This window comes from Nyctibius grandis, chromosome 9 (genome assembly GCF_013368605.1).
Source record: "Nyctibius grandis isolate bNycGra1 chromosome 9, bNycGra1.pri, whole genome shotgun sequence".
Lineage (NCBI taxonomy): Eukaryota > Metazoa > Chordata > Aves > Nyctibiiformes > Nyctibiidae > Nyctibius > Nyctibius grandis.
The window spans coordinates 32886445-32901802 of NC_090666.1; the positions used below are offsets into that span (position 1 = coordinate 32886445).

The 15358-nt window shown below is 51.2% G+C and overlaps 1 protein-coding gene across 1 annotated transcript in view; it reads right to left on the bottom strand.

The window, feature by feature from the left end:
• Positions 1-15358, bottom strand: part of ITGB5 (integrin subunit beta 5) — a 64230-nt gene that overhangs the window by 19192 nt on the left and 29680 nt on the right. Inside the window, exons 7-10 of the mRNA XM_068407338.1 lie at positions 14975-15070; positions 13814-13903; positions 10628-10762; positions 6708-7137 (exon numbers count right to left, since the gene is read on the bottom strand). Coding sequence (XP_068263439.1) covers positions 6708-7137; positions 10628-10762; positions 13814-13903; positions 14975-15070 — 751 coding nt within the window. The remainder of the gene's footprint in view (positions 1-6707; positions 7138-10627; positions 10763-13813; positions 13904-14974; positions 15071-15358) is intronic.

The window sequence follows — 15358 nt, forward strand, 5'->3', positions numbered from 1 at the left end:
CTAGATGCTTGAAACCAGGTTTGTTGGCCGCTAAGAAGCAGCGATGGACACCCAGTACCCACACAGCGTGATGACACATGCATGCTTCTCTGCTTTCTAGCCCAACATCATCTGGTGTTTCGCTCCCTGTCCCACACTCTGCCCTTTGGTGGGGAAAAGAGACACTCGCACAACCTATAACACACCCTAATCGAAAAGGGTTTTGGCTCAGAGGACTTTACTAGGTTCACCTCACCCCAAACCGCCCTCCCATGCCCTGCAGCCCCGACAGCACATGCAGCCACTGCCTACCCCCCGCCCCGAGCCCCCCACCTGCTGCTAATCACTGGGACCACTAACAAAGTAATCGGCACCGTGAGGTTGCACCACGGTGACCCGAGCTGACACTTCATCCTCTGTCACCAAAATAAGCCTCAAAAATGCTGGTAGACGTGCGCTCTCTAATCCTCCTCCAGTCCGGGGAGCAGAGCAGGACCGACCTGCGGGGCAGACGCCCCAGAGCCACATCTCCTCCGCAGCTGCGTGGCTCACGACTGCACATGCACTTAGCAGCAACCAAAGGATTATTTCTAACTTCTGTGTCTTACATGGTCCTTTTGTCTCTCCCCTTCAGTCCTGCTTTACTAAGCAGTGCTCAGATTCCGCCTTTTTACACAAACTAAATGAAAACCCGCCCAAAATCCCCCAAATCAAAAACCTAAAGATAACAAGACTTGGCATGACTTAAAAGAAAACATTGCAGATGTGGTTTAAGCTCTGTTCCCTATCCTCTTTCTGACACAGGCCACCCTCTTCCCTTCTGGCAGGGGCTACATGTGCTTAATGCCACCCCCTCCTTGGCACTGCCACAGGCAGCGGCCACAGGCAAGCGCCCCTTCCTCCCCAAACCACACTCAACCCATCACCTGCACCTCAGAGGTTCATAAATCGAATATTACCCATTTCTTTCCTAACAGCAGCTTCTGGTAAAAGCTTACACGCTAGGAACGAAGAGAATTAAGACAAGAAAAGAAATGTTAAAGCTGGATCACCTTTATTCTCACATCTGAGCCTTCAGATGCACACCAGCATCCTCCGTCCAGGCACTACCACTGGGTAGGTGAATAATAACTACAGAAGTAAGCATGGGAAAAAGTCTGTTTCCATAAGATGTGTCCATGGGCACAGTGATTCGTATGGCAACAGACCCCACCAGAAACCCCACGGTGGAGAGACCAGGGGTGCCATCAAACCCGAGTGCTGCTCTCAAAGCGCAGGGCTCTGTCACACAACCAGAAGCTGCCACACTGGCACTGGAGCCATCGTCCCACCAGACCTCTTGCAAACACAGCGCCATGGAACGCCGTTACGGCGCCCGGGATGAGGAATGACAAAAACAAATTGCAGAAGCAGGAGATTTCTAATCTGAAGCTGTGTTAATACAGGAAACCCTTATCTCACTGCGCCTTAGTACAGGCTAAAACCTCACAGTGCTTCCCCATTTAATAAAACCCAGAAAGGGAAGCATTCAGAAATAACCACTGAGCACTTGTACGTCCTCAGCAGTTTTTGAAGTGGTTTCTGCAGGGCAGCTGGAGTCACATCCCCCGTCAGCTTGGCTATTCTCTGTGAAACAAGCCATGGATTTTCAATGAGCTGTCACTTCCTAAATCCCGTTTCAGAAGTGATTCTGGCACTTGCATGTATTTGCAGATTTGACACTCGATGCTCTATTGTTGACCCAAGCTTTTCGTGTCACTGGAAGCCCTGCACCGGCAAGCAAGGCTGGATTCCTGGCTCCTGCACGCCGGGGCATCGCCATCTCACTGTGCTGTAGCCAGCCACAATCTTTAGCCACCTTAATCAGTTCAGATGCTCTCAGCTGCTTAGGAGCTAGAAAGAAGTTGCAGGGCTTTATTTACAATTGCAAAGTGTTTATAAATCTGATTTATTGTCTAATTTAAAAAATAATGGAGAACAGAAACCACAAAAGACCTGATCCCACAAAGCTGCACCAACATCAGCAGTCTATGTGTTGCTTGGGCAGTACAGAGTTTTGGGACAAGATCCTTTGTTTTAGGGGGAGAAACAGCTCGCAGCATGGCAAGTGCTCTTTCCTTATCCTTCGGTAGCACTTAGAGGCTGGGATATTCCTGTACAGTCTCAACACAACCACAGCCCTGGGCTGAAGAGTGCACAAATGACACCCACACGGGAGCTGAGTGACAGCGGTGATGGTTAAGGGGAAATTTCTCTAAAGACACCAAAGTAAAGACGATGCTGTACTACCCTGCATCACCCCCTCCAAAAAAAAAAGTCTGCAGCACCGAAGTTACCGAAGCTTGGCCTCCGGCGAGCCAGTCTCTCTTCATTAGAGGCAAACGTGTGATGCCCTCACCGGGGCCTCTCCTCCCCCTCACCACCTAGTTTTATGGGACCTTCAGGAATGCAATTAGCGCCGAGATGTTTCCTCCTTTGTCCAACTGCCTGGCAGGCAGCCCAGGGGTTCAAAAGCCGCGGGGCCACACAGCCAGCTGCCCCTTCCCGAGCTGGCTGCGGGCAGGAGGGCAGGCACGGTAGGCTGCAGGCAGGAGGGGCCTCCTCTCCCCTCCCGCAACCACCCACACCACAGAGTAGAGGCCAGAACGGCGTGCCGAAGGTCTCAATGCAAGAGGGTAACTCCTCCATCTGGAGAAAAACTGGGAGTGAAGCATTCAGGGCTTTGGGAAGCGACTGCCTCCTTTGTCAGAGCATGATGCTGTGGGTAACCCAGCTGCATCTCTTTTGGAGGAACCAAGCACTTGTGCAAGCCATCCCCAATGGCCCTTCCAGAAGCTGGATTAATGGTTTGAAACAGCTACTCTGGAGCTGTTAACGGGACTCGGGGAGCAGCAGAACAAATGCCACTCATTAGTGACTAAACGGCATTGACTAAGAGTTGGATGCAACTTGAATCAACATTTACAATATGTTATAAATGATTCCTTTTCCTGCCTGCCTCACAGATGCAGGAGGCACATTAAGCCTCCCACTAACAGGAATAAAATTCTTGCTTCTCGTTTAGATTATCTCCCACCCAAAATCTGCTTCTCCACTTCACGATGGGGCTACGAAAGGACAGGAGCTGTACGCAGCACTGTCTGCAGATGCCTCTCCTCTCAAATGCTGACAAAATGAGGTGCCAATATTTATAAATGGACCCAGGAATGAAAACACTTTTGCAGGCCAAAGGACTGAGCAGCATGAGACAAGAAGCTCGAAGTTTATTTCAGAGTATTTCAAACCTGCTGTGGCTTTTGCCAGGAATATGGGATGCCTGAGTGCAACCTGCCACCCAGCCCTGTGTCATGGCAGTGACTCGATGGGGATGGCTTCACTCCAGATCATAAAAGGAAGAAATGCCCAGGCTGGTTGGCAACGGGCTTGTGGTGCCTCTGAGCCAAGGCATACAAAAAGCACAGCCATGTACATACAAAGCAGTGTGTGTGTGTGTAGATTTTTACTTCTCACCTTGGGAAACTGTGCGTTCTTCCTCATGCGCCCCCAAACCTCGGGTAGGGTTGGACTGGCTGCTCTCCCACCTGCTCTGGCTGGGGTGGGCACTCAGAGGTTCATGATATCATACTGTTCAACAGCTTGGGCAAGTGTAAATGCATTTAACGGGGGACACCACAGCCCGTGTGCTAAAACTGAGGTTGGGTTCCTTTGGGGTGAAAACACTCTTCAAAATATGGTCATCAGAAATGCACTGAGAGGCATTAAGTGCCTTCTACACTACCAGAAGATTCATACAGCATAAATAAAGCCCTCGACAACAGTGATGAGTTCTCCTCATGGGTCCAAGCCAAGCAACTCCCAAGCAAGGACGGAGACAACAACGATCTGCAGCAAAACGACAGCTCCATACACGCTGCCTTTTTGGCTTCTGCATTTGCTAAAACCTGTTGGTCTCCCCTCGTGGTGGGATTCAGCCTGTGAGAGTTGTGGGCACCAGGATGCTGGGGCCTTCCAGGGACAGACATTGTGCCCAGGAGAAGACAGAAAGAGGGCAGGGTGTCATTTCTCCCCCTTGCAGGAATAAAAGCAGAGACTGGACCCCACACAACTGCCCCAGGGGACACCTTGCACCCAAGGCGTGACCCCAACTCCCCTGACCACCACGTCTACATGTGCTGGTGGACTGAGACATTCAGTGCTGAGCTAAACACATGGTCTTTTTTCAAGAAGACCCCATTTGTAGGGAGGAGAGAGCATGTGTCTGCTGGAAGCCACCAGAGATGCTTGTGTAGCAGAGGGCTGTTGGTTAGGGGCAGCTTTGGACACAGCCCTGCTGTGCACGCTCAGACACTTCTGGTGGGCTGGTGAAGCCCCGAGCCTCTTGGGCTGACAAAACCACCTCAAAATGCTATGCCATTGGCATGGCATTGCTACAGTTCAGATTTAGCACTGTAACTGCTGGAATTTATAAAAAAAAAAAGCCAACAAGCCAACAGCAACAGAAATACCAGGAGGCACAGGGAGAACCACCCCACACAGCTGTGCCAGACTCCATCCCATCCCTGAAGCAAAGAGGCCACTTGGCCTCAGCCTACCCTTTGTTTTCTTTCATAGCTATAAAAAGGACTTTTAAACGACTTTAAAAAAACTCTGGCAAATCCCAAACCAGCTATGCTGCTCCTCCCAGCAGCAGAAGCCCTCCCCAGGGACAGAAAAAAACAGGTACAACAGAAGACACACAGATTGTTTTCCTGTGGAGGGGCAGAGCTCTGGCTCTCCCGATGAAATGGAAATTCACGTAAAGGGGTGTCCTTCTCTTGCAGTACCAACAGCTACACCAGTGACTTCCAACCTCTCTTAAGCATCACTGCCCTGCTTGCTATTAAATATACTCCATTTGGAAGGGATGATGCTACCCATATAGTCATACAGAGAACCCCCACGCAGTATTGCTCGTAATTACTTCCACAGTTAAGTTTATTTTTTCTCCGTCTACCTTCAAAATGCCTTTTTCCTGCTTGGTCACCGCTCTCCGCTCCTGCATCAGGGCCTGGTTAGTACTTGAATGGGAGATCACCTGGGAATACCAGGTGCTGTAGGCTTTACGTGTATGGGCTGGAATACCCTCGTTGGTCAATTTTGGGTCACCTGCCCTGTCCGCTCCTCCCTGCAGGTGCGACCCCCCCTTCGGCTCTTCACTCATAAGCAGTGAGGAATTTAGCAGTGACCTTGGTTTCTCTAAGACTAAGTACAGCAAGAGCCTTTCTGCAAAACATCCCTACCGGTGCCTCAGCGATAACTACAAACTTCGAGCATTATCAGTCCTGGAAGCAGACACTGTCTGCAGAACATGCAGTTAGTTTCAGAAAGTGCAGTTACTTAGAAGAGACTTAGCTGAAAGTAAAAATCACTGAAAGGAAAATTGGCCTGGTTTAGGCCAAACCAGGACATTCAGCAAGGAGAGCTCCAGCCCTCCTGGTCCAGGACAGTCGCTGTGGAAGGCGGTACCTGCCTTTCTCACTGCTCTGTGACGGGGAGTCCCAGGGAAACGCCAAAAACCGGGGTATCGCCTGCCCCATCTTCAGCAGTGCCGAAACATCACTAGCCAGGCTACAGGAAAATGAGCACGAACATCCTCTACAACATAAACTAACATCCCGCCTAAGAACACGACCATCTCAAACAGCTAGAAACTTGCAACCAAAAGGTGCCCCATCACTTAACTGCCCAGCTCAGAAACATGCAGGGCAAGATAAACAGTGGGGAAAAAACCCACCACTTCACCAGAGAAAATATGAAAAATAGCTATTTTTCTAAGCTTATGCTTGTTTTGGAAATTATATCCAAGATTTTCAGTTAAGGAAACATGTTACTTGCTTGAAAGCAGGCAAGTTTTAAAGAATAACCTTTTGCCCAGCTCCAACTGAGGGAATTATGTCTGAGGGCTAATCCAGGCAATTACGTGCCAGGTAAATTATGTGACCTCAGACTGACAAGGAATTAAAGCCATTTTAGCAAATACAGCTAAATAACTCTTCTACCTTTGCTTAAGCAAAGCTGACAGGCTACATCTTTCCCAGTGAGTGATTTGTTTTCCCAGTGGGCAGAAAAATCTATACGTAAAATACCTTCAGGAATCTTCAACACAGATTTTCTCTAATAAGTAACAGGCTGAAACACAACCTTTCCTTTCACCTGTGCTGCACCAGGGGATTACTTCAAACGCTTCATCTTTAGAAAAAGATTGTTTCTGCCTATGCAGGGAAGGATGGCACATGTAGAAGAAATTCAATCTAAGATGACACCAAAAAGCTTCAGAGGATTCAAGCCTGTGCTGGTTTACTCTTTCTTAGGGATATAGTTCAGCGTGCAAGAGATGTGCATGGTTACGTCAAAATAACAACACCAAGACTCTGCTCATCTCCATGGGACCCAGGCAGAGGACAAGCCTGCAAGGAGAGAACCTTTCACTCTAATGCTGGAAACTCAGTTCTGATGAGGATAATGCACTTTGTGCTCATTAGTGTGGATGCACTTACACCTCTCCCTCCTTTTTTCCCTAAGGAAAAGAGAGGAGCACAGATTCCTCCAGAAACAGGGCAGATTTCGGCAGGTGGGGCAGGCACAGCCCCTCGCCCACGCTGCACGCACCAGCCCAGCAGCCTTCCCCACTTTGGGGCGGTTTCCCCATCCCCATGAAGCGGAAGGCGCAAGGGAAGAAAGGCTCCTACCTGAGCAGAGCGCTCCCTTGTACCTGGCGCAGGAGAAGTCGTCGCACTCGCAGAAGGGCCCGTAGATGTTCCCGAACTCACTCTCGTAGCAGAGGCACTGGTTGCAGCTGCACTCCCCTCTCCCACTGCAGAGGGGTTTGCCCTCGGCCTCCCGGCACATGGCGTGGTGCATGTCCCCGCTGGCACCCTCCTCGCACTCGCACTTGGCCCCCAGGTAGCCGGCGTCGCACTCGCACAGCCCGCAGGTGTAGGTCCCGTTGCCGCTGCACTTGCCGCTGGCCGGCGCAGCGCGGCCGGTGCACCCGCAGAGGCAGTTGTAGGTCACCGCCACCTCCAGCGTGTCCCGAAAGCCGGCAGGCTTGATGGTGAAGGCATGGGAGGTGTCCTCGGTGGGGCAGCTCCGCGCCTCCACGGCCACCTCGAAGGAAACCTGGGGGGGCAAGCTGAGATGTAAGTTAACATGCACGGCCCCAAAACGGCCGTCAGGGGTGTCCTGGGAAGGAAGGTGGGAGGGAAGGGCAAATGTCCCAAGGAAAAGCCGTGGAGGGACTCCCTGGAGCAGGGCCATGCTCAGCACATTGAGATTCACTCCCAGGTGTGAAAAACACCCCCAAAACAATCACACATCTAGCGAGGGCATCTGCGGCTCAGCGCACCGACACCTGCCAGTCCCACGAGGGGTTTGGCACCCTTAACGCTTTAAAAATCTTTACTGTCAGCCATCAGCAGTAATTCTTCCCATCAGGGACCATTGGTCTCTGCAAAGCGGGAAGGAGCCAGCCTATTCCCGTGAAATAAACAGGGTAAAACTCTAGCAAACAGCCCACTTTTCATGCTATTAAAAATAAGAACCTTTATTGAAACTAGGCACTAGCAAGGATCTAACTGATGCAGCACAAGGGCCTGAGGTGCCTACAAGGTCATGGATTGAGGTAGTTTTACAGCAATCCTGATCTGTACAGAGAGATGTGCAACAGTCACACAGCCCCAACCTCCCAGTGCTCTGCTAACGGGCCAGTTTTGATGGATGCTTCTGTTAAGACTGGCTTCAGAAGGGTTATACATTGTTATACGCTTGTACATCACCCACAGAATCCCAGACTGGTTGGGGTTGGAAGGGACCTCTGGAGATCATCTAGTCCAACCCCCTGCCAAAGCAGGGTCACCCAGAGCACGTTGCACAGGGTCGCATCCAGGCGGGTTTTGAGTATCTCCAGAGAAGGAGACTCCAGAGCCTCTCTGGGCAGCCTGTTCCAGTGCTCTGTCACCCTCAAAGTAAAGAAGTTTTTCCTCATCATCATCACCCCCCTACTCATTTTCTCTTGCTACAAACCAATGTCAGGGATTTTCTCCTTGGGAAAGCCAAGAGCATCCAATGGCTGGTTGCTTGGCCCCTGATTTAATCCTGCTGTTTGGTGGGGGTCTCAGACTGGACGGAGATGCCCAGAGCTGCTGGTTAGCAAAGAGAATTAACCTTATTCCAAGGAAACAAGCCCCTCTCCTAGGCAACAGGAGGGAATAATTTTTCTCTGCAGACATTTGGAGTCATCTCGAGCCCTCACTGCCTGCACTGTCCCACATGCCAAGGGGCAACATGCAGACGGCAGCACAGCAGCCACCTCCAGCTGGGAAAGCTGCACCCCATGACGCTTTCCTTGGCCCCGCCTCCCATTCCTAAGGCCTGAAGCAATTAGGTAATGAGCTCAAATATAGAGGAGAAGGAGATCAGAAAGCAAGCTAAGGGGATCAGGGTAATCCTGCTCCCTTTCACCTGCTGACACCCACACCCCCAGAACTAAACCCCAGCAGATTAGGATCCAGTGCCAGAGTTATCCTCTTTGGGGAAACTTCCTTAGCAGGAGCCAAATCTTGATCCATGTGGAAGCAAAGGGGACAAGAGGAGCTGAACAAAAGGGGATGGAGGGACAGGACACCCATGATCCTGTGGCATGTCTGCCTGTGCAGGCACCTTGATACTTGGGTGCACATAAAATGGGAGAGGTGCCAGTGCTGGCTCCCTGCTGCACCCCAAATCTTCTGCCGCCTTGGCAGAAGGTACCCCCAGTTCATCCGGATCAGGAGAACCAGTCATTCCCACTCACGCCATCAGCCTCTGTGGACACAGGCATGCATGTACCCGCTGTCAAAACCCTTTACGGCACGAGCCGCAGTGGCTGGAACGACCAACCTGCTCGTGCCAAAGCCGGGAGCCCAGGATCACCCACCAAATTAACTCTGCTACCTCGGGGGCTCAGGCTTTGCTGTGGGAACAAGGAGGGCACGTGCTCAGCGTGGCAGCTCTCCAGGGATTGCTTTTAGCTGCCCATCAGAGTAAAGTCAGCTAAAAAAGCAGACGCCACCTCCCTTTTTAACACTTCACATGATCCTTATTTGGCAGGGTAAAAATCCAGCTACTGTTGACTTTTTCAAACTATTTTTATAGTCCTGAGTGCTTAGAGCTCTGGTATGTTTGCAGAGCCGCTCTTCTCAAATAAGGCAACCAGGCTGCTAACGAACCCGCACCCGCGTCCTCGCAGACAGCAAAAGCCTGGAGAAGGGGAGGGGGCTCCCAGCTGGTCTGAGTCCTCCTGCCCCAGCCCTGCAGCCCAGCAACTCATTTATCTGCATCAATATTAAATTTTAACAAGCAAAGGTTAGCTTCTCTGTTTTTTTATAAAAAAGCACAGGATGGATTATGCCACGTATACTGTTAACATTAAGGAGAAAACTATATTTTTAGTCTGTGCTGCCATCCAATAACCCTAGGACCTGGACACACGAGAGGAGGGCTGCTGCCTTTCTGAGCACCCTGTCTTTTTTTGCAGTACCTCCAAAGTTAACCACGACCTCTTCACTCCAGGAAGGACAAGTTTAGATTAGAATCACAGAATCATTTAGGTTGGAAAAGACCCTTAAGATCATCGAGTCCAACTGTAAACCTAATACTGCCAAGTCCACCACTAACCCATGTCCCTAAGCACCACATCTACATGTCTTTTAAATCCCTCCAGGGACAGTGATTCCACCACTGCCCTGGGCAGCCTGTTCCACTGCTTGACAACCCTTTCAGTACAGAAATTTTTCCTAATATCCAATCTAAACCTCCCCTGGTGCAACTTGAGGCCGTTTCCTCTTGTCCTATCACTTGTTACCTGGGAGAAGAGACCAACCCCCACCTCGCTACAACCTCCTTTCAGGCAGTTGTAGACAACGATAAGGTCTCCCATGAGCCTCCTTTTCTCCAGACTAAACAACACCAGTTCCCTCAGCCTCTCCTCATAAGACTTGTGCTCCAGACCCTTCACCAGCGTTGTTGCCCTTCTTTGGACTCTCTCCAGAACCTCAATATCTTTCTTGTAGCAAGTGGCTCAAAACTGAACACAGGATTCGAGGTGCAGCCTCACCAGTGCTGAGTACAGAGGGACGATCACTTCCCTAGTCCTGCTGGCCACACTAGTGCTGATACAAGCCAGGGTGCTAATACAAGTCAGGATTCTCAAACAATAACAAGAAAACCTTGAATATTAACAGACTAGGAAAAGACCAGCAGACCATGGCAATAAAAATTTCACAGGTGAGAGAGTGACGTGACTATCTGGGATTACAGGAAAAAAAAGCCCATTCTTGACTATTGCATCCTGCTGCCTGACCAAGACCTTTTGGCTCAGGGTGCTGTAGACAAGATACCTGTATTTCCTCTTTCCTCACAGCAGACCTTGGGCTGATCTATACCGCCTAGAGCCACTTCTAGCAGAGCCATTCTCCATGGGTTTCTATATTAACATGGCACGGCAGGAGGAGAGCAGAGGAAGATGAGCAAAGCTGTATTTTAGCACCCAGGACCACTCATCGAGAGAGGTATGCATCTACACAGGGGGTGAAACAGCGTCTCCAGGGGACGGACTGAAAGGCAGACTCACCGTATCTCCTATTTTGAGATCCCCGCACTTCCTGAGCCCGGGATAGGACAAACCATCCTGGCACGTGGCAGTGAAGGTCAAGCCAATGTCCTCAGGGCTGTCCCAGACTGTGAGCTCCACCTTGGACCGAATACTCTAGAAACACAACGGGAAAGCAAACCGTCAGGTTCCCAAAGGCAGGCGGGTTTCTTCTGCATGTCTCTTCTCCTGATGTTTTCAGAGGTGGCTAGGACATCTCTGCACCTATATGAAAAAGAAATGACCCGTGCACACACATTGACTCAACCAGCTCGGGAGACTTCTGATGAATGCAGCTAGACTCATGGGGAGCTGCCTACAAACCCCATGGGTAGCTTATGCCCTCTAGGACAGTCATGATGACCACTGTAGCCAGTATTGAAAAAATATGGACACAGAAGAAAAAGAAAGAAGAAAACATTCTTGACCACAAACGGAGCATCTCTGAGCCGAAGGTCAGAGCCTCGTGCGCACATCTGCACCTCCTCCTCCCCATAAACCAGCCCCTTAGCAAAGTGCAAAGCCTGATTCTCCACTGGCAGTCATCCTGTGACGTCTGTCATACAGCACAGAGAAGGTGTAAAACTGCACTAACTCTGTCCTGCTTTCTTGCTTTCAACCAACTGGTCAGAAAAATGTATCTTACCTCTTAGGAGAAAATGGCAAACAAAAAGTACCCTTTCAGATGTGTCAGCTGGAAACACCACCATGGGAAAAAATAACGAAAAAATCTCTTTCTCTAGGTCTCTCCAGCAGCCTGCTGCACCCTCAGGGATGAGCAGAGGATGCTGGAGAGACCTAGAGGAAGGACCTGGTCCTGAGATGGAGCAATGTCTCTGCCTGAAACAAAGCTGTCTGCTATAGCCTGGGGGAAATTCAAAGGATGGATCGTTTCAGTGTAAAACCAAGGAAATCCTGAACTGGCAGCAGCTCCAGGGATGGCTGATGTGAAGGCCACCCGTTGCCTGACACAGGAAACCCATCGGTGGTGTAACACATCTGTGATCTACCTGGATTTGGTTTAGGAAAGTGATTTTTAAACCAGTGTCCCGTTTGCTCCCTTCAGTCCAAACCCAGCCTGTGTGCCCATGCAGAGACCCCCCCAGGGCCGTGCCAGCCCAGGCACAGCCCCCAAGGAACCTCTCCATCTTGCAGGCATCTTGAGATCTGGGGAAAAAGGCTTTTTTCTTAGGGAGGACAGACTAAAAAAGTTGTTCCTGTTCTGTTTCATGTCCCTCCAGATGAGGGAGAGGTGACAGCACACCGGGCAGAAGAAAAAGGGAGACAGAAGATGTAGACATGGGGGAAAGGGATCTTGGGGGTAACGTAAACAAGTCTGATGTATGCGTTGGTGGAGGGAAGCAGATGAGAGAGGACCAGAGATGGCCAAAGCACTGAAGGGGAGAGGCTGAACCCTGGGCCCAGGGCACCAGCCACTGCCACCCTGCAGAAGATGGTCCCTGTTGCAGATGCAGTGTTTCTCCAGGCTCAGAGTTTCCTTTCTGTGAGGAATGAAAAAAGGTTCACTCCCACTTGGGAAACAGAAATGTCAGCCTTCTCCCTCAGTGAGAACTTCTTCCTTCATTTCAGGAAAAAACAAAGCTACCAAGAGGAGCCAGGCTGGGCAGGCGCCAGGTTTCCCACAGCCCCAGGCTGCTTGTGGCATGGGCAGGAGCTGCCAGCTCCCAGCAGCACATCTGGGGGTCCCAGCCCACACCCATCACCCCGCTGAAGAGGCAAGAAACCAGCCCTGGTCCCAGCAGCAGTTCACCCCACACTGCTCCTTCTGTGGGGCACCTTGGTCTCAGTGTCCTGGTGGTTTCCAGCCAGCTGCACTGGAAAGCTCACAACAAAGAGAGGGAGGGAGCAGGGGTGGGGGCATCAGATCCCCAACAGTTTTCATCAGCTTATATCTATCTGCAAAGGCTCAAAGGGTGGTGAAATGGAGGCACGGATGCATGTTACAGCCAGGAAAACGAGGCAAAGGGAGGTTTTCAGGCGATGGCACTGAGACCACATGTGAAGTCAATGTGGAGTGAAGGTTCATTTCCTTCTCCCCAGTCAAGCACCTTAGCCACAAAGTCCTTCTTCCTCAAGGGGACAAACTGGGACAACTGGGCTTTTGTTTTGCAGTATGTCCGGGGCCTCATTAGCAGCATTAACTGCTCATTGCGTTTCCTCACAGAGTGAAGCCTTGGGAAGCACTGTTCCCAAGGGCATAACCAAAGGCTGCTTTAACTGCAGGCAGCTGTGGGGGAAGGAAAGATGAACGTTACAGGTCATGCCAAGCACAGCATAACCCTACATGAGATCTGGATCTGTAAACTCCTCCAAAAAAGTCCTTTCTCGCCCCCTTGCACTAATGAACATAGTACCAAGCAGAAGGGCTTGCAGCCATCGGAATTCATGTTCACAAGCCCCTGCATGAAGAACCCTACCTGAAGGCTGACCCGTTATGGGGTCAGATCTCCATGCCCAGCACCTAAACAGCAATATCCTTTCAGGAGTGCGAAGAGCCAACCCGTAAGAACTCGGGGAGAAGTCAACAGAAATGTTCACAACTAACTACCCGAGAAATGTGCAATTCAGCTGCTTCTAATTGATCTGCTCCCCTGATCTCCATGGAGATGGACAACATCAGGTCAGCAGTACAACTGCAGGTCCTTTGCTGTCCCCCATGGGCCCTATCACAGTGGGGCAGGCTGCACTGGCAACGCTGCATAGGCAGGGCTCCTTTGGGACCCAAGAGACATGGCCACGATCATGGGTTGCTGTGGACAAACTCGCACTGGACAGAGACCAATGAAAACATGCGACCTCAGCCAGAGCCCAGTCACGTCCTCCGAACATCAAATGCAAAAGAAATAAGCTATTTTATCTACTGGGGGGGGTGCTCTTTAGATCAGGGCTATATTTCGAGGGTAATTCTGCACGAGAGACATGGGGTGAAATCTCTGCTTTGCTGCAGGCTCCCTTGGGCATCCCTGTGCTCCTTCTCCACCTCACACACCTCATTTCCCTCCCCAGGGTGGATGCTCCAGCCTCAGTGGTGCGCAGAGGACCGGGGAGGGAGGTGGCCACGACGGGTGGAGCACGGTGGGGAGAGGCGAGCTGGCCGAGCTCTTGGCACTGTGCACGATAGCAGCTGCGGTATTAAAATGCACTTACGTTGTAGGCCTTGACAATCAGCTCGATGATATTCTTGGAGTCTTTGTGCAAAATCTCCACTGTTGTCCCAGGAATCAAGGCAGTAAAATTCTTGGAAAGAAAAAAAAAAAAGCAAATGAAATTAAATGCTGAGATGCAGAGAGGAAAGCGGAGGGCGAGGATGGACCGACCCCACGCCAGGGACATTGGCGCGACACCCTGCCCTGTCGTCTGGTGGTGTACACAGCATGGCTTGGCTCCTGTTAACGAGCAGCTTTTGGAAGCAAAGCATTGCTAACAGGGCACGTTTAATGCTAAACAAAGCTTGTGGCCAAAGGACAGGGACTAACGGACCAGCGTCTGCTGCTGGAGAGGACAAGACCCAGCCGCTGCGCACTCGGGAGAGACAGCACTGCGGGGAGGGAGGTACGGCCGCCCCGTCTGCCTCTCGACCAGCGAGCATCCCCGGGAGAGGGGGTGGAGGATGAGCTCAGCCCTCCCGATCTCTGCGGGCGAGCAGCAGCATCTCGACCGTAGCAACGCGGCTGCTTGTTGTTTTCGCTTGAGCCTCGAAAGATGGAGCAGAGGTTTCCGAAAGCGACCCCGCCTGAAACACCTCCCTGCATCCACAGAGGAGCGAAAACCCGTGGGGCAGCTCCAGACACAGGCCGGCCCATGCTGCTCAGGTCGCCTGTTCCTTTCGAGGGAGTTCGAATTGGATGTGGCGCTTGGGGGCCCTGGACTCCGTGATGGAAAAACACAGCTGGGCAGAAACACTGCATGCGATTAGGTAATGGGATTAAGTCACTGCAGAATGGGTTGAACAGGTTTCTGCTCTCTCGCACGCTGCACGGCTGGCAGCCATCCGACCATCAAGATTAAGCTGGAGTCTATTTTAGGTCTCACATGCTCACTAACATATATATATCTGTTTGCTCTAAGAAGCTTTAGTGCTTTTCGCTGAAAGGACTGAGCGGGGAGGGATGAAGGACTGCTGAGCCTCGCCTGCCTGCATCTGCCTGCCCCTGCCAGCCCCGCGGGCAGCGCCTGCCCACGTGCACGCACGCTTACGCCTGCACACACGCACGTCTGCGGCTGCCTCTGCTCCTTTGTGCCGGCAGGAAGATGCTTTCATGCAGCATTTAAATCTCCCCCCAGCCCGGGCGGCTCAGCAGCACTTACCTTGTACAGGACATAATGACTTTTTGTAACAGCAAAAATCAGGTGGATGTTGTTTTCAGCCAGTTTCTCCCCAAGAAGCGCCAGGGAAGGATAATCCTAGGGGGACAAAAAGGGCAGAAAGACTGATGGGTAACACAGAAACAAAGACTATTTCCTTGCTCTTCTCCTCCCAACAGCCACATTCGTTCCAGAAACATGGCATGTTTCGCTGCGGGATGAAGTCCCTGATGTACCAGCAGAATCCCAGCTCAAATAGCAGAAATTCTGTCATCCCTTAAACATTTCTGCTACACCCTTCACTAGAATATAAGACTGACAACACCATTAGCTACAGCAATACCTGAAACACTGGATTCCTTTCTTTCCTCCTTCTGCTTTCCCATC